This window comes from Oryctolagus cuniculus, chromosome 7 (genome assembly GCF_051225735.1).
Source record: "Oryctolagus cuniculus isolate XC-2025 breed Fujian yellow rabbit chromosome 7, ASM5122573v1, whole genome shotgun sequence".
NCBI classification, from domain to species: Eukaryota; Metazoa; Chordata; class Mammalia; order Lagomorpha; family Leporidae; genus Oryctolagus; species Oryctolagus cuniculus.
Genome location: NC_142873.1, coordinates 86542861 through 86566591, shown reverse-complemented (window position 1 = coordinate 86566591; position 23731 = coordinate 86542861). Strand labels below are relative to the sequence as shown.

Sequence of the window (23731 nt, the reverse complement as noted above, 5' to 3'; positions counted from 1 at the left end):
CTTTTCTCCAAGCTCCAGACACCATCTGCATTGGCTCCTAAACTTTCCATATTGTCAATCTGCTGGTCTCTCCAACACCCACTTACATGAATAGTAACTTGTTTGTCTGAATTCCTTGTCTACCTTTGTGTTCCCTCTCTCAGTAGGGAAGTGGTATAACCACCAGCCTAGCCGCCTGATTCCTCTCGGAAACCAAGAGGGGGAATGACACCCAAATGAAGTTGCTATCAGTGTCCATGTCTGGACGCTACTTAGAGATGCCTGCTCAGAAATGGTCCTGAGCCCCAGCCTGTCTCAGGTGCAGGCCCTGTGTGGTGCAGCTGACCAAGCCTTCTTCTCCAGATTCAGCACTACCTAGGCTGCCAGTGTGCTGGCTAGACCTGGGAAGCCATGGGCACTGTGGCCCAGCAGAGGCAACGTGAGGCTGAAAGTCCCTGGATACCTAGAAATCAGATGTGACCCTGTGCCTAGCCAAGTGGGTCAGCACTTCCACTGGGTCTGTGGCCTGGGGCTCTGTCATCCAGACTGGCTTTACAAAACTGAATAGCTACATTCAAGGCAAAATAGGAAAAGGAGTTGGCAATAAAGATGACAGCTCCGGTGACAAGCTACTGGAGCCTGGTTCAGGTCTTTTATTGAGCCTACCATCACTATTTTCCTGTATGGCCAGGCCTTCCAGTTGGACACCTTCATTGAAAGCTAATCTATAAATACAGGAACTATGAGATTATGGAGATTATGATCTTTGAGTAAATTCTATTACAAATTTTTAATGCTCAAGAATGTCTTTTATTTTCATTTGAAAGGCAGAGACAATCTTCCATCTGCTAGTTCACTCCCCAAATGTCTGCAACAGCTGGGGCTGCACCAGGATGAAGCTGGCAAACAGAAACTCCATCCAGATCTACCAAGTGGGTGGCATGGACCAAGTACTTGAGTCATCATCTGCTGCCTCCAAGGGCATTCATGCGAAAAGAAGCTGGTGAGAAGCAGAGGCAGGACTCAGCTAGGCACTCCAACACAGGATGTGTGTGTACCAAGCTGCAGCTGACCTGCTGTGCCACAATGCCCACTCAACTAGTTATTTGGAAGGGAGAGAGAGAGAGAGAGACCGACCCATCTATTGACTCACTTCCCAAATGCTCTCAACAGCCAGGAACCAGTAACTTATAGTCTGGGTCTCTCTAGTGATAGGAAACCAACTACTTTGAATCATCACCAGCTGCCTCCCAGGGTGCCCGTTAGTAGGGAGCTGCAATTGAGAATAGAGTAGAAAGCTGAACCCAGGAATTCTAATATGGGATGTGGGTGTCCTAAATAGCATCTTAACCAATATCAAATGCCTACTTTTGTCACTATTTTTTTAATGAAGATTTATTTATTTATTGGAAAGGCAGAGTTACAGAAACAGAGAGGGAGGTCTTCCATATGCTGGTTCACTCCCCAAGTGGCCACAATGGCAGGAGTTGGGCCAATCTGAAGCCAGGAGCCAGGAGCTTCTTCCGGGTCTCCCATGCAGGTTTAGGGGCCCAAGCACTTGGACCATCTTCCACTGCTTTCCCAGGCCTTTGTAGAGCTGGATTGGAAGTGGGGTAGCTAGAACTTGAACCAGGACCCATATAAGATGCTGGCATTGCAGGAGGCAGCTTCACCTGCTACATGACAGTACTGGCCCCTTCACTATTTCTTATGCTGCAGGCAAGACTGATCCTCCTAAAATGTTAGAAAGTGCTTATACTATAAAAAATTAGTCAAGTCTTTAAAAAAAATTTTAAAGCCAGTATGCCAAATTTCTTCATGATTGCTAAATTAAAAAGTTAAATTAATTTCTCACAATTTTGTTATGTTTTCTATAAAAGTTGGTGCACATAAAAAAGGTATATAATATTTCCTATTGAAAATCTAAAAAATCCAAACATAGCACTGAAATTTAAAAACTTTTCTTTTAAAAGGTTTATTTATTTGAAAGGCAGAATGATAGGGAGGGAGAGAAAAATCTTCCATCTACTGGTTCACTCCCCAAATTCCCACAACAGCCAGGTCTGGGCCAGGCTGAAGTTGTTAATTAGGAAATCAGGAACTCCATCCAGATCTCCCACATGGTGGCAGGGACTCAAAATACTTGAGCCATCACCGGCTGCTTCCTAGCCACCAGGGAGCTAGATTGGAAGTGGGGTAGGTAGGACTTGAATGGGCATTCTGATATGGGATGCAAGTGTCCCAAGTGGCAATTTAACCTGTCCCAAAACTTTGTTAATAGCAAATTTGCATCTGATATTTTTCAATTAAAAAAAGAAATATATAGAAAATGGACATCAGGAAGGAGTTATAATAAAAATGTGTAAGAATTTTCAAAACCATAAAATCAATCAAATTTTGTTAGACAGACACATCTAGTGAATGGCCCACTTTTTCCAAATAGTATTAAAAAAGCAGAGTTTTGGGGGCAAGCACCTTGGCATGGTGGGTAAAGTTGCTGCCTGCAGTGCCAGCATCCCATATGGGCCCTGGTTCAAGTCCCAGCTGTTCCACTTCTGATTCAGCTCTCTGCTATGGCCTGGGAAAGAAGTGGAAGATGGACCAAGTCCTTGGGCCCCTGTGTTCATGTGGGAGAGACTTGGAGGAAGCTCCAGGCTACTGGCTTCAGATTGCTCAGCTCTCCCCATTTGGGGAGTGAATCAGTGGGTGGAAGACCTCTTTCTGCCTCTGCCTCTCTGTCTTTCAAATAAAAGAAAAAAAGAAAAAAGAAAAAAAAAAGGAAGAGTTGCCACACACATACACACACACCAAGCCAATTTGTTCTGGCTATTTCAATTGCACGGTGGTCCCCACTGAAAGAGAAATTATCTTTTATTATTTATTTTAAAACAGAAGCTTTTTTTTTATATAAAAAAAGTTTTATTTATTTGAAAAGCAAAGTGATAGAGACAGAGATAGGCATCCTCAACTACTGGTTCACTTCCCAGATGTCCAGAACAGCCAGGACTGGACCAGGATGAAGACAGGAGGCAGGAACTCCATCTGGGTTTCCCATATGAGTGGCACTGACCTAAGCACTTGAACCATCACCCGCTGCCTTCCAGTGTGCTTATTAGCAGGAAGCTAGATCAGAAGTGCAGCTGGGACTCAAACCCAGGCACTCAGATATGGGTTGCAGAGGTCTTTACAACTGTGCCAAATGCCCACCCTGAAACCATCTTTTAAGTATCTCATTAAATTATATGGGGCTTATGCCAAGATATTTTCTGCAAGAATGAAAATGATAGAGGAGGCCGGCGCCACGGCTCAATAGGCTAATCCTCTGCCTGCGGCGCGGGTACACCGGGTTCTAGTCCCTGATGGGGTGTCGGATTCTGTCCCGGTTGCCCCTCTTCCAGTCCAGCTCTGCTGTGGCCTGGGAGTGCAGTGGAGGATGGCTCAAGTCCTTGGGCCCTGCACCCCATGGGAGACCAGGATAAGTACCTGGCTCCTGCCATCGGATCAGCGCGGTGCGCTGGCCGCAGTGCGCTGGCTGCAGCGGCCATTGGAGGGTGAACCAACGGTAAAGGAAGACCTTTCTCTCTGTTTCTTTCTCACTGTCCACTCTGCCTGTCAAAAAAAAAATAAAAAAATAAAAAATAAAAAAAAAGAAAATGATAAAGGAAAGAATGTGAACATGTTAAGAAAATAGCATTAATTAGTAAGGCTAATATGAAATGAATTTAGGTAAACCGCTGAGGCTTTTGGTGGCTGAAACTCCACCACAGGTAATATAAGGAGACCTTGTACATGCTTGTAAGACCAACTGAGAGGAAAAGAGATTCTTTTCAGTATATTGGCGATTTTTCCCTCAGTGATTGGCTTCATTTCCAGACAGGAACTGCTTAATGCTGAAAATTTACTGCTCAATGGTTAGAAAGGACCATTAGAAAATTCCTAGCAAAAAAATGCAAAGAAAATTTGCAGCCTAAGAATCTATCTTCAAATAGAGAAATGGTCCTCATTAAAATTAGTTTTAAACATGAAAAATCCGCAAACACTAAAGCACCTAAAAGGGAAAAGTACAGAAAATACTGAAAAGTACATGATCCACAAGACTGACATTTAGCTATCCTGAAAGTATACTTCTTTTGCTCTAAAATATTCTATTTACAAAGTATGCTTAAAATTGCATTTTTGAAAGACACATATCAAATGTAAATAAATCACTGTAGAAGTTTATAAAAAGATTCATATCCTTTAAAACATTTTTTGTTGTTACTGAACACACTAAAGGCAGTATGCTGTCATTGCCGTGAAAGAGCGCGTGACCGTAAGGGAAGAAACATCTCGCTGGAGTTCGCGCAAGTTCCTTGCTCTTCTAATTGCAGCTCCGGTGGCAAAGGAGGAGCTCCAGGGTCCCCAGGTCTGGGAAGTGTGGTTGAAGAGAAGATGGTATTTTCAGTTCTGCCTACTTCTAGAATAGGCAAATTCAGAGAAGAATCAGTAGAGAAAAAGGGAGCCGTGCTGGATTCTCCTTCCGGATGGTACATGGCGGTGGACGCTCTCCGTTTCTCGGAGAAAGTACTCTCATCTGAATTGGATCTAGATAAGTTGTTCGTGGCTCCACCAGGGAAAGGCTCACAGCTGCTACATTTGAGTCCTATAATTAAATCATTCAAGTGTAAATAGGAAAGTCTCAAGAACTGGCATCTACCCCCACCTTTGTAACTTTGTAAAGATTACCAGCCAGCTGCCACACAGTCAAATTTTAAACAGCAACTTATATATTCTGTCATAATCCATTTCAGATCTAACAGTCATGAAGTGGACTTTTATTTACATTTTCCCTAAAAGAAAATAGTCTTAAGGGAGCTAAAAGACATGAAATTCACATTTCATGTGTACTTACATACTCAACCACTGAAGGACCCAGAAAAAATAAAGCAGCCTCCCCAAATTTTCCATAAAATAATAAGGTATCCATACCCCTCTGTTATGCTTAGCAAATAATCAGCCTAACTGTCCACAAGGCACAGAAACTCCTGAGTTGACAAATTTTAGGTAAAACATGAAAAATCCATGAAGTCCACTTACATGTAGCTTTTCCCACTACTTTCCTACTTCACAACATTCAGTATCTGTTTTTTGTTTATTTTCATCTACTTGAAAGGCAGAGTGAGAAAGAGAGAGACAGAGACAGAGAGAGAGAGAGAGAGAGAGAGAGAGAGAAAGATAGGAAGACAGAGATCTTCTATTTCCTGGTTCACTTCCCAGATGCCTACAAGTCAGACTTGGGCTAGGCCAAAGCCAGGAGCCTGGAACTCCATCCAGGCCCCCACAAGGGTGGCAGGGGCTGAAGCACTTGAGCCATCATTTGCTGCCTCCCAGGATGCATTGGCAAGAAGCTGGATTGGAGCAGAGCAGCTGGGACATAAACCAGCACTCTAATATAGGGTGCATGTGTCCCAAGTGGTGGCTTAATACGCTGCCCACGCCTGCCTTGCATTCATTATTTCTGTCCCACACTACATAAATTATCTTCTTATATATGGCTCACAAGGGGTACCTTCCAATGTGTCCTATCCAGCAAGGACAGGAGGCAGGACCCAGGGTACACATTAGCAGGAAGCTGGAATCGGAAGTGTAGCTGGCACTAAAACCAGGCATCCAATATGGGATGCAGGTGTCCCAAGCAGCATCCTTTTTTTATTTTTTTTTATTTATTTATTTTTGACAGGCAGAGTTAGGCAATGAGAGAGACAGAGACAGAGAGAAAGGTCTTCCTTTGCCATTGGTTCACTCCCCAAATTGCCACTACAGCCAGCGCACTGTGCCGATCTGAAGCCAGGAACCAGGTGCCTCCTCCTGGTCTCCCGTGTGGGTGCAGGGGTCCAAGTACTTGGGCCATCCTCCATTGCCTTCCCGGGCCACAGCAGAGAGCTGGACCGGAAGAGGAGCAACCAGGACAATATCCGGCGCCCTGACCGGGACTAGAACCTGGGGTGCCAGCACTGCAGGCAGAAGATTAGCCTAGTGAGTCACGGTGCTGGCCCCAAGCAGCATCTTAACTGCTGCACTAAATGCCTATCCATAAGCTTAAACTTTTAGAAGCAAAATATCACTTCTAATTTTTTGGTTTGCATTCTTTTTTAAAAATTTTTTATTGGCTGGTGCCGCGGCTCACTAGGCTAATCCTCCACCTGCAGCACCGGCACACCAGGTTCTAGTCCTGGTCAGGGCACCAGATTCTGTCCTGGTTGCCCTCTTCCAGTCCAGCTCTCTGCTGTGGTCCAGGAGTGCAGTGGAGGATGGCCCAAGTGCTTGGGCCCTGCACCCGCACGGGAGACCAGGAGGAAGCACTTGGCTCCTGGCTTCGGATCAGCATGGTGCGCCGGCCGCAGCGGCCATTGAGGGAAGACCTTTCTCTCTCTCTCACTGTCCACTCTGCCTGTAAAAAAAAAAAAAAAAAAAAAAAAAAAAAAACCAAAGATTTTTTATTTTAAGGCAGAATGAAGAGAGGAAGATCTTTCATCTGCTGGTTTATTCCCCAAATGGCCACAATGGCAGAGGCTGGGCTAGACGGAAGCCAGGAGCCTGGAACTCTATCTAGAGTCTCCCACACAAGTGATGGGGGCCCAAGCACTTGGGTCATTCTCTGCTGCAAAATTAGCAGGGAGCTAGATTTGAAGTGGAGCAGCCGGGATGCAAATCCAGCACCCTTATGGGATGCCAGTGTTGCAGGTGACAGCTTAACCCTTTGTACCAAAATGCAGGACTCTTCTTTTGCATTTTAACAAAGCATTTTTGTGGCAGGTGCTATTGCACAGCAGGTTAAAGCCACGGGTTGCCCTGCAACACTGGCATCTCATGATGGCACTAGTTTAAGTTGTGGCTGCTCCACTTCCAATCCAGTTCCCAGCTAATGTGCCAGGGAAAGCAGTGGACGATGGCAAGTCTTTTGGCCCCTGCACCTACACAGGAGACCTGGAAGAAGATCCTGGCTTCGGCCTGATCCAGCCCTGGTCATTGCAGCCATTTGAGGAGTGAACCAGCAGATGGGACCTGTCTCTGGTTCTGTCTCTCCCTTCTCTCTCTCTCTCTCTGTAACTCTGTTTTCCAAATAAAGAGAAATATTAAAAAAAACAAAAAAACAAAAAAAACAAAACTCCACAAAGCATTATTACACTTAATCCTGAGAAACTTAACATATCTTACCTTTCAGATGTTCTAGTTTGATATTTCTAAGTTTCAGCACTTCATCTGTGATCTTCTGTATCAGGAAGTTCTGTGTTTTTTCTCGTCGAATAGATTCAACGAGGGTGTCTAGTCCTTTGGGGTTTTCTTGTAAGTAGTCTAACAGTTTTCCAGCCCTCTTTCTACTTGATGTTCGACAAGAAATTTCTTCAGTGTCTTCTCTACTGAGTATTTTTTTGGCACGTAGATGATCAAAATGTCTCTCAGCAATGATTTTTTCACACAGGTATACACGCAAATTTTCTAGAGCCTAAAAAGACATAATACATGCTTCAGTGTTGTTTTCTCAAACCTAAGGAAATCACACAGGTGACTGATTGTTAGGAACCTTTTCTGATGGAAGGTGCTGTTCTGAAGTCGGGAGGCTCAGGCCCTCTGAAACCCAAGCTAATTAAGCTGAAGGTCCAAGGTTATCCATGCAGGTCCCCCACATTCCTCCCTGGTTCAGCCCTGCTCTTTTATAAATATAAAGCTTTTATTTAATAAATATAAATTTCGTAAGTACAACTTTTGGATTATAGCTGTTCTTCCCCCTATACCTGCTCTCCCACCCCCACTCCCATCCCACCTCCTACTCCCTCTCCTATCTCATTCTTCATTAATATCCATTTTTAATTATCTTTATATACAGAAGATCAATTCTATACTAAGTAAAGATTTCAACAGTTTGCACCCACACAGACACACAAAGTATAAAGTACTGTTTGAAGACCAGTTTTACTGTTAATTCTCATAGTACAACACATTGAGGACAGATGCCCTACATGGGAAGCAAGTACACAGCGACTCCTGTTAACAACTGACACTCTTATTTGTGACGTCAGTGATCACCCGAGGCTCTTGTCCTGAGTTGCCAAGGCTATGGAAGCCTCCTGAATCCACAAACTCGACATGACTTAGACAAGGCCATAATCAAAGTGGAAGTTCTCTCTTCCCTTCTGAGAAAGGTATCTCCTTCTTTGATGGCCCCTTCTTTCCACTGCTCAAAAATAAACGAAAAGGGGGAAATGTGGTGGAATGAGAAGGCCATGCCAAGGTGGCCACTGGCAAGTGAGCATCAGTTACCCAGGAATGGCTTTGAAACTGCCTGGCAACAGGCTGTGACTGGTTGGGGCATAGACCGCCCCTTGACCAGACTGGCTGGTCTTGGCTATATAAGATGTTGTACCAACTGTAATAAACGAGTCTGCGGGCTGCTCGCCTCAAGCCTGCTTTCACCCGACTCCCGGGGTCTGTGTGGTGACTCTGCGCCTCTTGCCCCCACCACGCTGCTCCTCTCAGAAATGAATCCACTGCAACACTGTTGAGAAATCAACTGCAACACACCAGGATCTCACTCATAGAGATCTTTCACGTAGGTCATTTTTTGCCACAGTGTCTTGGCTTTCCATGCCTGAAATGCTCTGGGGGCTTTTTAGCCAGATCTGAATGCCTTTAAGGGCTGATTCTGAGGCCAGAGTGCTGTTTAGCTATTTGTCATTCTGAGTCTGCTGTGCGTCCTGCTTCTTATGTTGGATCATTCCCTCCTTTTTAATTCTATCTATTATTATTAGCAGATACTTGGTCTTATTTATGTGATCCCTTTGACATTAATCCTATCTTCATGATCAGTTATGAACTTAAACTGATCACTTTAACTAGTAAGATGGCATTGGTAATCTGCCAACTTCATTGGATTTGGAGTCCCATGTTAGCCCTACTTTTGATTTTACCTTCACAACTAAAAACCAAGACCACGTTACCGAGAAGAGGGGCCTGGGTCCTTGGCAGTAAGCAGGCCTGCGGATGGCTACCTTCAGGGGTTAAAGACGAGAGCAAAAAGGACTGTACACTGTAATTACCATTTAGCAAGGAATTCAGAATTATGAACTGGGAGTATGTTCTCACAATTTACAACTTTCTCACGTTTGTACTTAATTATTCCACTTCCCTAGAGGAAAATTATTAACAATAAAACAAAAACAAAAATCTTAATTAAAAGAATCCGACCTGTATCTGTCTTTGGGGTCTGTAGGAGAGGCTAAACTCTAAGTCAGTGAGTCTGTCTTAGTGGAAAGGAGATGGAAGGGTGTATGGAGATAGAAACCTAGAGAAATAACAGGTTCTGGAAAAACTGAAGAGTTCAAGAATACCACAGAAACCAAGTCTATGTATGGAAAGTGCCTAAGGGAGCTTAATTAGCAGAAAATCCATGTTGGTCTCAATAAATTGCATTAACAACTGATGTCAGCAACTCTATTTTAGCACCTCCCTTTACTAGGCCTGTGATCTCGGGTAAGTTACTTCACGCCTCTGTGCCTGTTTCTTCATCTGTTATGCAGAACACATAAATTAATATATGCAAAGTGCTTTGAAAAGTGTGGTATTTGGGAAGTATCAATATATGTCAGAGACTATGACCACGATAATTCATCTGACTCACATTGATGATGAAGATTTCAGAGGCACCACAGTGTGTGGTGGCATGAAGCTGGGCTAGATGAAGGGTTGCTGCAGTTCTTGGTCCACTGAGCTCCCACATTCATCTACTCACACACAGACATTTTATAATATGCCAAGTGCTGAGCACTGACTATATTTAGATGACAAGATATGAATCCTGGATGCAAAGGGCCTTGGTCAAGTTGGGAAATGTGTATTACACGAAACCAGTAATTTTAAGACAATATGATACAGCCCAGGGAAAAAAAAATTATAGTCAACTGGGGAAACACAGATTAAGCAACTCCATCTCCAAGAACTGGGAAATTTACAGAGGCATGGAGGTGCACAGAATTCTGGGGTAGAGTACACATGGCTACTGAGAAGGGAGATAAGAAATGAAGTAGAGAAGGAAAACTGGCATGGCTCATGGAAGATTTAAAAAACTTTTGTTTTAAACATGTTGTTATTTGGGGAAAAGGGGGGAGAGGGAAGGAACTTGGGGGAGGGGAGAAAGAGGGAGACAGACAGACACTGAGAGCTCCCAGTGGTCTTCTCTCTCAGATTCTTGCAATGGCCAGGGCAGGAACCAAGAGCCAGGACCTCAATACAGATCTCCCATGTGAGCTGCAGGAAATCTAGTAACTTGAACTATTACCCGCTACCTGGCATTTGCATTAGTAGAAAGCTGGATTCAAGATCTGGAGCTTGGAACTGAACCAGGTACTTTGCTATGGAAGGTGGGTGTCTTTTTTTTAATTTATTTTTTTGACAGGCAGAGTGGACAGTGAGAGAGAGAGACAGAGAGAAAGGTCTTCCTTTTGTCGATGGTTTACCCTCCAATGGCCGCCGTGGCTGGCACGCTGCAGCCAGCGCACCGTGCTGATCCGATGGCAGGAGCCAGGTACTTATCCTGGTCTCCCATGGGGTGCAGGACCCAAGGACTTGGGCCATCCTCCACTGCACTCCCTGGCCACAGCAGAGAGCTGGCATGGAAGAGGGGCAACCGGGACAGAATCCGGCGGCCCGACCGGGACTAGAACTCGGTGTGCCGGCGCCGCAAGGCGCAGGATTAGCCTAGTGAGCTGTGGCACCGGCCTTTTTTTTTTTTTTTTTTTAAGATTTATTTATTTATTTGAAAGTCAGAGTTACACAGAGAGAGGACAGACAGAGAGAGGGAGAGAGAGAGGTCTTCTAACCGATGGTTCACTCTCCAGTTGGCCACAACGACCAGAGCTGTGCCATCTGAAACCAGGAGCCAGGAGCTTCTTCCAGGTCTCCCATGTGGGTGCAGGGACCCAAGGACTTGGGCCATCTTCTAGTGCTTTCCCAGGCCATAGCAGAGAGCTGGATTGGAAGTGGAGCAGCTGGGACTTGAACCGGCACCCATATGGGATGCCAGCACTTCAGGCCAGGGTGTTAACCCACTGCACCACAGCGCCGGCCCCAGGTGGGTGTCTTAACAGCTGAGCTAAATGCTTATTCATGGAAGACTTTTTTATAACAAACAGAGAAACACACATTTCCCCATAGCCAAAAGAAAAGTTTTCAAAGATGTAGAAATAAGCAGCAGTAAGAAAACTGTTGCAGAAAACTGGAGGTAGCCAAAACTGAGGTCAAAGGAGACCAATTGAAGATTGCCTCAATTATCTTACATAAAAGATGCTGAATGTATGAATTCATCTTTTCCATTTTACCACTTATACACCGATGTTTCTCAAATTTATGCCTGTGATCAAGACTTCCTCCACTTATACATCCCAAAGGTACTCAAAATTCAATATGTTCTAAATTTATCGTACCCTTATCCTTTTCCTTTGATATTGTCAACTCACTTGGGAGTACCACTATCCATCTAACCATGCAATACATCTAGAATTTATCTTTGATCCTTCTTCTTTCACTCACTTGCCACATCTGATCAACCATTCTTCAAGACCCACCAATCCACTTCATATATTGTGTCCCTGCACTTCATCTCTATTATCATTGCCCTAGTTTAGGTCCTTATTTTTTTAAGGATTTATTTATTTATTTGAAAGGCAGAGTTGGAGAGAGAGGCCTTCCATCTGCTGGTTCACTCCCAAATGGCCACAATGGCCAGAGCTGGACTGATCCAAAGACAGGAGCTTTTTTCAGGTCTCCCACATAGATGCAGTGGCCCAAGGTCTTGGGCCATCTTCTACTCCTTTCCCAGGCCATAGCAGAGAGTAGGATTGGAAGTGGAGCAGCTGGGTCTTGAACTGGTGCCCATATGGGATGCAGGCGCTGCAGGCCAGGGTTTTAATCTGCTGTGCCACAGCACTGACCTCCTAACTAGACTTATTATTTCCTTCCTCCTCCTCAAATTTCTCCTCCACACATCCTTTAGATCTTGCAATTTTTCTTCTCCTTTTAAAAAAATAACTTTAAAAAAAATGTTTATTTATTTGAATGTCAGAATTAGAGAGAGAGAGAGAGGAAGAGACAAAGATCCTTTATTTGCTGGTTCACTTCCCAAATGGCTGCAATGGCTGGGGCCAAGCCAGGCCAAAGCCAGGAGTCAGGAGCCAGGACCTTCATCCAGGTGTCCCACATAGATGCCAGGGCCCAAACACTTCGGCTATCTTCTGGTGCTTTCCCCAGGCCATTAGAAGGGAACTGGATCAGAAGTGGAGCAGCTGGGACTCCAACTGGCACCCACATGGGATGTTGGCATTGCAGGCGGCAGCTTTACCCACCATGCTACAACACTGGCCCCAAAATTTAATTCTTTATATGAGAAGCAGAAAGACAGAGAGCTTCCATCTGCTTATTCACTCTCACAAGCCCTTAATGGCTGAGACTTGGCATGGCCAAAGTCAGGATCCAGGAATTCAATCCACATCTCTCATGTGGGTGATAAGAACCCAATTACTTGAGCCATCTCCAATGCCTCTCAGAGTACGCATTAGCAGGAATTTGGGTCAGGAGTAGGAGTGTAGTATTGAACTCGGGTTCTGGGATGCAGATACCTTACTTTTGTTTTTTTTTTAAAGATTTATTTATTTGAAAGGCAGAGCAAGAGAGTGAGAGTGAGGTAGGGAGAGATAGATCTCTGTTCTATCCACTGGTTCACTTCTCAAATGCCCACATCTGGGTCCAGCCCAGACTGTAGCCAGGAGCCTGGAACTCCACCTGGGTCTTCCAAGCGGGTAGCAGGAACCTAAGTCCTTATACCATCATCTGTTGCTTTCCCAAGCACATTCACAGGAAGCTGGGCTGGAAGCAGAACAGCCAGGATTCACTCAGGCACTCTGATATGGGATGCAAGCATCCCAAGGAGCAGCTTAATCCAGTGTCACAACATCTGTCCCTTAACCTGAGTCTTTTTCATTTGTTATTTTTAAATATTTTATTTGAGAGGTAGAGTTATAGACAGATAGGGAGAGACAGAGAGAGAGGTCTTCCATCTGCTTGGTTCACTCCCTAAATGGCCACAATAGCCAGAGTAGGGGTGATCTGAAGCCAGGAACCAGGAGCTTCTTCCGGGTCTCTGATGTGGGTGCAGGGGCCCAAGGACTTGGGCCATTCTCCGCTGCTTTCCCAGGCACGTTAGCAGGAAGCTGGATAGGAAGTAGAGCAGCCAGGACTCAAATCAGTGCCCACATGGGATGCCAGCACTGCAAGGCAAGGGCTTTATCCTGCTATGCCACAGCACTGGCCCCCTAACTTGAATCTTTATCACTAACACCCACTCTCAGATCTTCCAGTTTTTCAAGAGTAAATGGAAATCTGGAGTGTCACATAAATTTTACTAAGACTGAATTGGCATCAAGTTTGTAAAAATTTAGAACACTGTTCTGGCAAGCCCCATCCCCCCCACCCCCCCACCCCACCCCGCCAAGGATAAAGCACTTCAACCATGGCAGACCAATGGAGAACATGGTTCTGGAGTTAGACCAAGCAGAGGTTAGATCTTGAATCTGCTACCTACTCCTGTGGCAGATGGGGCAAACTACTTAATCACACTAAGCTTCAGGTTCCTCATTTGTAAAATAATGATAAAAGCTTAACTTGCAGGACATCTAGGAGGAATAAATGAGGCAGTATATGAGATTACTAAAAAATCCTTGGAAAAATGGAATGAAAAGATAGTGTAGAAATTCATGCAGTTTTTTCATACTACATATTTTCATGAACTTGTTGAAGATACTTTATATGCATGGGTTTCAAAATTGTTTTACACTAAATACCTTTTTTTAAAAAAGATTTATTTATTTATTTGAAAGGCAGAGTTAGAGAAGAAGAGACAGAGAATGAGATCTTCCATCTGCTGGTTCACTTCCCAAATGGCTGCAATGACCAGGGCTGGGCCAGGTCAAAGCCAGGAGACAGGAGGTTCTGGGCCATTCTCTGCTGCTTTCCCAGGTGCATTAGCTGGGAGCTGGATTGGAAGTGGAGAAGCAGGGACTTGAACTGGCAACTGTATGGGATGCTGGTACTGCAGGCCATGGCTTAACCCGCTATGCCACAGAGCCAGGCCCAAAATAAATATCTTCTAAGTCCATTTTCCAATAACCTTTTGAAGTGTGCTTGTATATGAAAGCTTGGCACAGTCTCTGATATACAGTAAATGCTCAATAAATAATAACTATTTGCCTATGGCAGCCAAAGTTCTTGATAATACAGCTCCTGTCTACTTCTCCAGCTTAATCTATCACTGCCTCTGTCCTAAAACTGCTGTCACTCTATTTCTTCATGTTGTGAACTTTGTCTCATTCCCCACCCCTCCAATCCTAAGCCCCTTGTCATCCTTAAGAGTCGGGTCAGTGGCCCTCTCCTTTGGAGAGCTTTACCTAAACTCACTAGGATGAGCTAGGTACTCCTTGCCCCGTCCTTATAGCATCCTGTGCAAGTATTGCATCTTTCTATATACCAGGACTCCACTGTTTTGTTTTACCACAGTTCCCAGATCATTCCCAGAAACCACCAGGGACAATATCACAACAGCTGGTTTGAGGCCAAACATCTGCCCAGCCCCAAACTATCATCTTTTTTTTTTTTTTTAAAGAATTATTGTATTTATTTGAAAGAAAGAGTTACAGAGAGAGGTAGAGACAGAGAGAGAGGTCTTCCATCCGCAGGTTCACTCCCCAGATGGCTGCAATGGCCAGAACTGCACTGACCGAAGCCAGGAGCCAGGAGCTTCCTCCAGGTCTCCCACGTGGGTGCAGGGGCCCAAGGACGTGGACCATCTTCCACTGCCTTCCCAGGCCACAGCAGAGAGCTGGATCGGAAGAGGAGCAGCCGGGACTCAAACCAGCGCCCATGTGGGATGCTGGAGCTACAGGCCAGGGCTTTCACCCGCTGTGCCACAGCGCTGGCCCCCCCAAACTATCATCTTAACGAACTTTTCTACAGTAAGTGAATCCTCTTCCACTGTACTTCTGAAGCTAGGAAGCTATTCCTAATAGAGTGCAGGTTTACTGAAAGTCTTACTTTCTGCTTGCAGTCTAATTTTATTTTTATGCTAAAGTCACTTGGTTATGAGAGCTGGTTTTCCATTCTTCTATTTGAACTACTTGATTAGACCGATCTGTTTGTAAATTTGCACAATTTCAGCACCTCCTTGAAATCCTCACAGAGAGGATGCCTGTGCACACTCCCCAAACTATTTTATCTGAGAAGAAAGAGCCAAACTGCTACTGCTCCACCAGCTGGGTACCCTGAGGCTCACGCTCCAGTGAAGACCCAGCAGTGTGCTTGACAGCAGAGCCTGCAGCCATAGCAGCCGCAGCAGCTGCCATCTGGGCCATCAGGCCTGGCGGCCAGGGCAGCAGCAAGTTAGCCAACTGCAGATGGTGGGGCTGCTGCCGGCCTGTGTGCAGGTGGCCGGACAGCCCATGCCGCAGGTGTGGCTTCAGCTTTCATGAATGCTTCCAATGCTGGCACTGGAAGCTCCTAGCAACTGTGAGGAGCACTAAGGACTTCTTTACTGCCAGTCTGATCTTTTCGGTTCTCTTAACTTCTCAGGGAAAGACACAGTTGACAACTGCCTCCTTGAAACATTACTTCTTCTCATTTCTGTGGCTGTAACTTCTCACTTTTTTTTTTTTTAAAGATTTATTTATTTGAAAGGCAGAGTTAGAGAGAGAGAGAGGGAAAAAGAGAGAGAGAGAGAGAGAGATCTTCCACCAGCCGGTTTACTCCCCAGATGGCCTCAATGGTTGGAGCTGGGCCTTTCTGAAGCCAGAAGCCAGGAGCTTCTTTTGGGTCTCTGATGTGGGTGCAAGGGCCCAAGCATTTGGGCCATCTTCTACTGCTTTCTCTAGTACATTAGCAGGGAGCTGGATTACAGACACTGGTTTAACCCACCATGCCACAGCGCAGTTTCCTAGTACGCCTTTTTTTTTTTTTTATTTTTTTTATTTTTTGGTGAAAGAGAGTTACAGAGAGGGGTAGAGACAGAGAGAGAGGTCTTCCATCCACTGGTTCACTCCCCAGATGGCCGCAACGGCCAGAACTGCGCCATACAAAGCCAGGAGCCAGGAGCTTCCTCCGGGTCTCCCACGTGGGTGCAGGGGCCCAAGGACTTGGGCCATCTTCCACTGCTTTCCCAGGCCATAACAGAGAGCCGGATCGGAAGGGGAGCAGCCGGGACTAGAACTGGCGCCCATATGGGATGCCAGCACTTCAGGCCAGGGCTTTAACCCGCTGCACCAGAGTGCTGGCCCCTATATTTTTTTTAATTATGTCTAAGAGGGGCCAGTGCCATGGTGTAGTGGTTAAAGCTGCCGTCTACAGTGCCAGCATCCCATACGGGTGCCAGTCTGAGTCCCGGCTGCTCTATTTCCAATCCAGCTCCTTGCTAATGTGCTTGGGAAAGCAGTGAAGATGGCCCAAATATTTGGGCCCCTGCACCCACATGGGAGACCCAGATGAAGCACCTGGCTCTGGCTTGGCCCAGCCCTGACCGTAGTGGCCATTTGGGGTAGTGAACCAGCGGATGGAAGATCTCTGTTGCTGTCTCTCCCTCTCTCTCTGTAATTCTGACTTTCAAATAGATAAATAAATATATCTTTTTTTTTTTTTTTTTTTTTTTTGACAGGCAGAGTGGACAGTGAGAGAGAGAGACAGAGAGAAAGGTCTTCCTTTGCCGTTGGTTCACCCTCCAATGGCCGCCGCGGCCGGCGCGCTGCGGCCGGCGCACCACGCTGATCCGATGGCAGGAGCCAGGAGCCAGGTGCTTCTCCTGGTCTCCCATGGGGTGCAGGGCCCAAGCACCTGGGCCATCCTCCACTGCACTCCCTGGCCACAGCAGAGAGCTGGCCTGGAAGAGGGGCAACCGGGACAGAATCCGGCGCCCCAACCGGGACTAGAACCCGGTGTGCCGGCGCCGCTAGGTGGAGGATTAGCCTAGTGAGCCGCGGCGCCGGCCAATAAATATATCTTAAGAAATAAACACAGTAGTTCTTTTTTTATGGCATTATGAAGGAAAAGAACACTTTTTTTTTTTTTAAATTCCAATTCCCCCTTCCTTAGTCTCTAAAGCAGCAGGCACAACTTGACTGCTCCCAGGAACCCTTTTCCATTGGATCCTGTCTGAGTAGTTCTGCTACTCGGATTTCTTCACCTTCACTGCTGGAATCACATCTCCTATTGCCAGTCCAATCCTGGCACTGAGGGACCACCTCCTCCAGTGGATTCTCAGGGCGGGCGGAGAGGACACAGAGCAACTCTCAGGACACTGGTGGTGCTTCTCATGAATCACCAAGGAAGTTTGGCTTGATGTGGATACAGAACTAGAGTGCAGCCGGCACCGCAGCTCACTAGGCTAATCCTCCGCCTTGCGGCGCCGGCACACCGGGTTCTAGTCCCCGTCGGGGTGCCGGATTCTGTCCCGGTTGCTCCTCTTCCAGGCCAGCTCTCTGCTGTGGCCATGGAGTGCAGTGGAGGATGGTCCAAGTCCTTAGGCCCTGCACCTCATGGGAGACCAGGAGAAGCACCTGGCTCCTGGCTTCGGATCAGCACGGTGTGCTGGCCGCAGTGGCCATTGGAGGGTGAACCAACGGAAAAGGAAGACCTTTCTCTCTGTCTCTCTCTCTCACTGTCCACTCTGCCTGTCAAACAACAACAAAATAAATAAATAAATAAATAAATAAAAGTAGAACATAATTGTTCAATAAATCCCCATTAGGGAAAAAACACCCTTCACGAAGTGGCTCTCTCTACTTTCTGACCTTAACTCAGGCTAACCTGTTTTCCAATTTCCCCAAGTCACAAAGGTCTTGCCTATTTATGGTGCATGGCAAATTCTATTCTGTCTAGAATGTTCTTCCTCAGTTCTGTCATATTCTTCAGGAATCAGTTTAAATGTAACCTCCCTTGACCATCCTATCTCAAGAAGATTTCCTATTATTGCCTCAGCATATGTTTGTCCCTGTCATAGCACTTATTATTTATTTATTTGTTTATTTATTTTTTGACAGGCAGAGTGGACAGTGAGAGACAAAGACAGAGAGAAAGGTCTTCCTTTTCCGTTGGTTCACCCTCCAATGGCCACCATGGCTGGCACGCTGCGGTTGGTGCACCACGCTGATCCGAAGCCAGGAGCCAGGGGCTTCTCCTGGTCTCCCATGGGGTGTAGGGCCCAAGCACTTGGGCCATCCTCCACTGCACTACCTGGCCACAACAGAGAGCTGGACTGGAAGACGGGCAACTGGGACAGAATCCGGCGCCCTGACGGGAACTAGAACCTGGTGCGCCGGCGCCGCAGGCGGAGGATTAGCCTGTTGAGCTGCGGGGCCAGTCAGCACTTATATTTATAATTAAACATTTATGTGTTTCCAAGTCTAATGACTTAAATGTTTGCCCACCTGGCAAGAACCAGGCAAGCTTTTTTTTTTTTAAGATTTTATTTGTATTTATTTCAAAGGTAGAGTGACAGAGAGAGAGAGAGATCTTCCATCTGCTGGTTCAGTCCCCAAAGAGCCACAAGAACCAGGACTGGGCCAGGCTGAAGCTAGGAGCCTGAACTACATCCAGGTCTTCCAGGGGCCCAAGTACTTCAGCCATCTTCTACTGCCTTCTCAAGTCATTAGTAGCGAGCCAGATTGGAAGCAGAGCAGCCAGGACTCACACATGCATTCTGATATGGGATGCTGGTGTTGCAGGCAATGGCTTAACCCCCTGTACCATAACACCAGTCCCCAGAACCAGGCATGTTTTGTTCAACACTCTGTGTACACTATCCTTACCACAGGGCCAACTATTTGGGGTGAATGCAAAATTCACTACACTCATTCTGTGAGTTAAAAGGATTATTTTAGGGGCGGAATCTGGTCCAGTGGTTAAGATACCAGTTAAGGTGCCCCATCCCATATCAGAGTGACCGGGTTTGAGTCCCACCTCTGGCTCCTGATTTCAGCTTCCTGCTGATGCAGAACATAGACCCTGCAAGGCAGCAGGTGATGGCTCAAGAAGCTGGATTCCTGATACCACATAGGAGACCTGGACTGAGACCCAGTAGAATGAACCAGCAGATGGCAGCTCTCAGTCTAATAAATATATTTTTAAGATGTATGTCATTTTATATTTGTCTCCCTACCCCTAAGAAATCAAGTTCTTTCTAAATTAGGATTGTGTCTTAGTTTTAATTTTTGAACTGTTGGAAACAACTACAGCATCAGTCTTACAGTAGTATGCATTTTTCATTTATTAAACTGAATTAAAAGCAATCAAAAAGATGAGGTAAACAATCAGATGGAGAAGCGAAGGAGAAGGAAAGCGCGAGGGGGAGTGGCCAGGAGGATGGGTGTTGGTACACCTGTCCCACCTTATTTGAGGCAGTTATGTTCTAAGACCCCCAGTGGACGCCTGAAACAAGAACTGTGACACTGCCACAGTTGCTGGTTACTGGGATGACTACCAAGCAACTAAAGAGGGGGTACTGCATACAGCAGACCATGTTGAAAATGTCATGGGAAAAAAATCTACAAACCAAACCAAACACATGTTTTTTTTTTTCACAAACCTCCTGAAACCCATTTAAGTTTTCCTCCAGGTTATATATTTACTTCTTTTTAAAGAAATGTTTATTAATTTTGATTTTTTTTAAAAGGCGGAGGCAGAGAGAGAGAGATAGAGAGAGATACCAATCTTCCATCCACTGGCTCACTCTTAAATACCAACAATAGCTCAGGCAAAAGCCAGAGCCAGGAACTCCACCAGGGTCTCCCAATTGTGTGGCAGGGATCCAAGTACTTGATTCATTATCTGCTTCCTCCCAAGTACATTAGCAGGAAGTCGGGACTCCATCCCAGGCACCGTGATATGGGCTGCAGGTATCCGAGGTGATAGCTTACTCTGCTGTGCCACAACCCCTACTCCAAGGATACATATTTCTGATACAGGGATAAATTGAAATCACAGAAATGGATAACATCAGTGAACCATCAGAGAAAAATAAAGGCCCAGAAGCCACTCTCCCATCTGTATGTGTGTACAGGTCTTATTTCCTCTCATTTGTAATCACACTGGTTTTATCATTTGTAAAGGGAGAATGGCCATTATCTCCTTTACAGGAAGTCATAAAGCTTAAGTAGGAACACTGTAAGTTGTGTAACATCATAAATTGTGGAACATAATAGGCCTATCTCTTGAAATGCATGGCTTTAGTGGCAATCGTTGTGAATGAGACAATGCTTGTTTACTTTCTATAGGCTGAACATTCCTAATCTGACTCTCTGAAATCTGAACTCCTCCAATATCTGCATTGCTGTGACACAAGTGGAAAATTCCACACCTGACCTCATGTAATAATGGGGCAGCCAAAACAAAGGCATATAAAACATAAGGTACAAAATTACCTTCGGATTATGTGGATAAGATGGATACCAGAGAGGGGGAGAAAGATTTTCCATTGCTTGATTCACTCCCCAAATGGCCACAACACCTGGGACTGGACTAGGCATAAGCCAGCAGCCAGCAGCTCCATACAGGTCTCCTGTATGGGTGTCAGGGGCCCATGCAGTTGGGCCACCTTCCACGGCCTTCCCAGGTCCTTAGCAGAGATCTGGATTGGACAAAGAGCAGCAAGGACTCGACTTGGTGCTCCAATATGGGATGCTGGTACTGCAGGTTGCGGCTTAACCCACAACACTACAATGCCAGCCCGCATAAATGATTTTCAAGTTTCAACTTGAGTCCCTATCCCCAAGATTTCTCATTACGGATACGCAAATCCTGAAATCTGCAACAATTCTGGTCCTAATGATTTCAGATAAGGAGTACTCAACCTGTGGTAGTCCTACCTCAACTAGGAGCCTACAGCAGGGGCATGCAAGGACAGCACTCTACACACGCCAAGTGCTCTTGGGGGCCTCTGCTGCGTGAGGAAACTAAGGCACTGGTCCCACCCTACCGTTCCCTTCTGCCAGGGAGTCGTGCCAACTGCCAACTGCCAGCTCACAGTAATACACCCTCCGGGGAGGGCAGCGGACTGGAGGTGGAGGAACATTTCAGAATTGTGTCCTGTCCACAAGTGATTCTGCAGAAGTCCTGTGGTGTGAATTTGTTTTTAATTCGAATTAACATAAAATACCTTCGCAGTAGTACTCACCCAGGCCTCACCTGGCAAAGAAAAACCAAACAAGTAATACCTCAACAAGGCCACTTTTTACAAATAAATATTAAGGTCTGTGCGGCTCTGCATCCTCCAGGCAGAAGCTCCTGGATATTTTCAACGCTGATTTGTAAAGGAACGGAGCAACGTGGGTTCACGCCTCTCCCCGTATTTAAATATGTGGGCGTTTGCTTACTAGGGGAATTCCAAGCTGTGCTTTCAGCTGTTGAGCTTCCCCCAGACCCCGCTGCAAAAGTTTCACCCGCTGGATCCTCCGACTGGTCCAGCTTGTGCTTTAGGTGAGACGGCGGCCCGGGCTGAGCCTGATCCGGGCTGAGCCCGAGCCGCCGATCTCTTAAGAACGCAGCTCCACGAGCCCGCGAGGCCGAGGGGATCATGCGGGGATGGGTGAGCAGCAAGCAAGAAGCGGGCTGCCGAGAAACGCCCCGCGGGACAAGATCTCAAGATCTCAAGCTCTGCGCGTGGCGATTTTAAAAACACGGATCAACAGGTCCCCGGAGGCGGGGGTCACTTCCCCCGAGGCACCGCGGCTGCAGAGCGCACAGCCGCCCTCCCCTGCCTGGACCTTCCGTTCCTCCGCCCTGGAGGTTCCTCCTAGTCCCCCGACACTGGGTTTCCGCTTTCCTCTCCGGCGGGGCCGCGGCCCGCCCCGACCCCGCCGGCCCAGAGCCCTCCGCGGCGCCCCGGCTACTCACGTCCTTCTTCACTTCAGTCAAGTCCTCCTCAGTGAGGGACGGCGCGGTGGGCTCCATGGCGGAGGCGCGACCCCGCGCTGCTTCCGGGTCTGAGAGCTCTGACGGCACCGCCCCGCCCAAACTGGGGACCAGTCTCGGGATATTGGGGGAGAAAGGACGAGGGGCAGATTATGGTGGGCGATTCGGGTACCCCTTGAAAAGCAGAAGGGATCGGGGTTCAAAGCCTAGCGCTTCCGGCTCCGTCTCCGGGACCGACGGCGCTGCAGAAACCAGGCGCGGCGACGCGGAGCTTGGAGTTCGGCCCGCCAGCCCTCGGGAAGGCGGTCCGTCGATAGGGCCCGCCCCGTTGTGCGGCGGCCAATGGGTGCCAGCCCCAGGCCACTCCTGCCCCGCCCCCGGCTGGAGCCTTTCCTGGGTGGGGCCACCGTGGTTGACATCACCTCAAGCCACGCCTCCGGAGGTCGTCTGAGAGCTGCCGCGGGTGGACTTCTCCAAAAGGAATCGTTTCCGTGGGCGGGCCCGCCGCCTGCACGGGCTGCTCGCCTCGGTGAGTGTCGGCCGTTGGTTCCTCCCCTTTTCCCAGACAGTGCTCTACAGTTTCCGGTTGCTGTGTTTGCCCATTCAAGGTTTTCATATTCTTTGCCACGAACACACACCTACATTAAAGAAATTTTGGAAAGAGAAAAGGAAACCACCCGCAACCCTACCGCTTTAATACCTGATTTAATGCTCATTGTATGCAAGTTATTCGCGTTTATTGATCTGGTAAGGGACCTGTGCTTCACTCACAGGGCTGCTGGGAGTAGATGAAAAGTTTTTAGAGGTACTTGGCACACAGCGTACAATGTATCATTTTCTTTTATTATTTATTTTCTTTTATTATTCAAACATTTGTTGAGTCCTCATTGATATTTTTAGGCAGTGTAAGAGTTCTCTATTTTATGGGAGGAGGCTGATGACCAGTGAAAAATAACAAGAGAACCAAGGACAAATTTGGGAAAGCCAATATTTAAGGGAAGGGACAGGAAAGAACAATGTTGCAAAAGCCAGGCCATTACAGTTTTGATAATAACACAAGGACTCTGGTTTTCACATTAACCTTTTGTCATATCATGAGAATGTTTTTTTCCACGGTGATGCATAATGCGAGTAGTTTTGCTGATTGCTTTATCTTCCATCATCTTGGTATAACTCGATTGACTTAACAGTACATTCTTTCATTTAACAAACACTTATTGAATGTTGCTATGGTTTGGATGTGATTGCTGCCCCAAAGGTTCATGTGTGGGAAGCTTAAGTAGCCCCTGTGTAGTGACATCAAGAGATGGTGGGACCTGTAAGAGGTAGGGCTGTGGGTGGGAGTCTGGTGCAGCGGTTAAGAATCTTTGTGGCACACCCACACCCACATCCCATATCAGAGGGCCTGGGTTCCTATCTCCAGCTCTGCTTCCTGGTCCAGCTTTTTGTTAATGTTCTTGCAGGTGATGGCTCAAGTACTTACTTGGGTCCCTGTCACTGACATGGGAGACCTGGACTGAGTTCCTTGCCCTGAGTAGCCCAGCCTTGGATGCTGAAGGCCTTTGGGGAGTGAACCAACAGATAGAAGATATTTCTCTGTCTCTGTCTCTATCTGCCTTTCAAATAAATGAAAATAATTTTTTTAAAAGGTGGTTGGGAGTTGTCATTGTTATAGCAGGTGAAGATATTGCCTGTGACACCAGTATCCCATATGGGCGCCAGTCTGTATCCTCGCTGCTCCACTTCAGATCCTCCTCCCTGCTGGTGGACTGGGAAA

The 23731-nt window shown here is 46.6% G+C and overlaps 1 protein-coding gene and 1 long non-coding RNA gene across 2 annotated transcripts in view; one reads left to right on the top strand and one right to left on the bottom strand.

Moving 5' to 3' along the window:
- Positions 1–766: 766 nt before the first annotated feature.
- On the bottom strand, positions 767–22291 carry BCL10 (BCL10 immune signaling adaptor). The gene is made up of 3 exons (XM_008264952.4): positions 21937–22291; positions 7177–7465; positions 767–4621 (listed from the first exon to the last, which is right to left on the bottom strand). Exons 1-3 carry the CDS (start codon positions 21991–21993, stop codon positions 4266–4268), a joined length of 702 nt encoding a protein of 233 aa, XP_008263174.1. The 5' UTR covers positions 21994–22291; the 3' UTR covers positions 767–4265.
- LOC103350133 (uncharacterized) overlaps positions 22165–23731 on the top strand; it is a 44576-nt gene continuing 43009 nt past the window's right edge. Inside the window, exon 1 of the long non-coding RNA XR_011390599.2 lies at positions 22165–22483. This is a non-coding gene — a long non-coding RNA (uncharacterized LOC103350133). The remainder of the gene's footprint in view (positions 22484–23731) is intronic.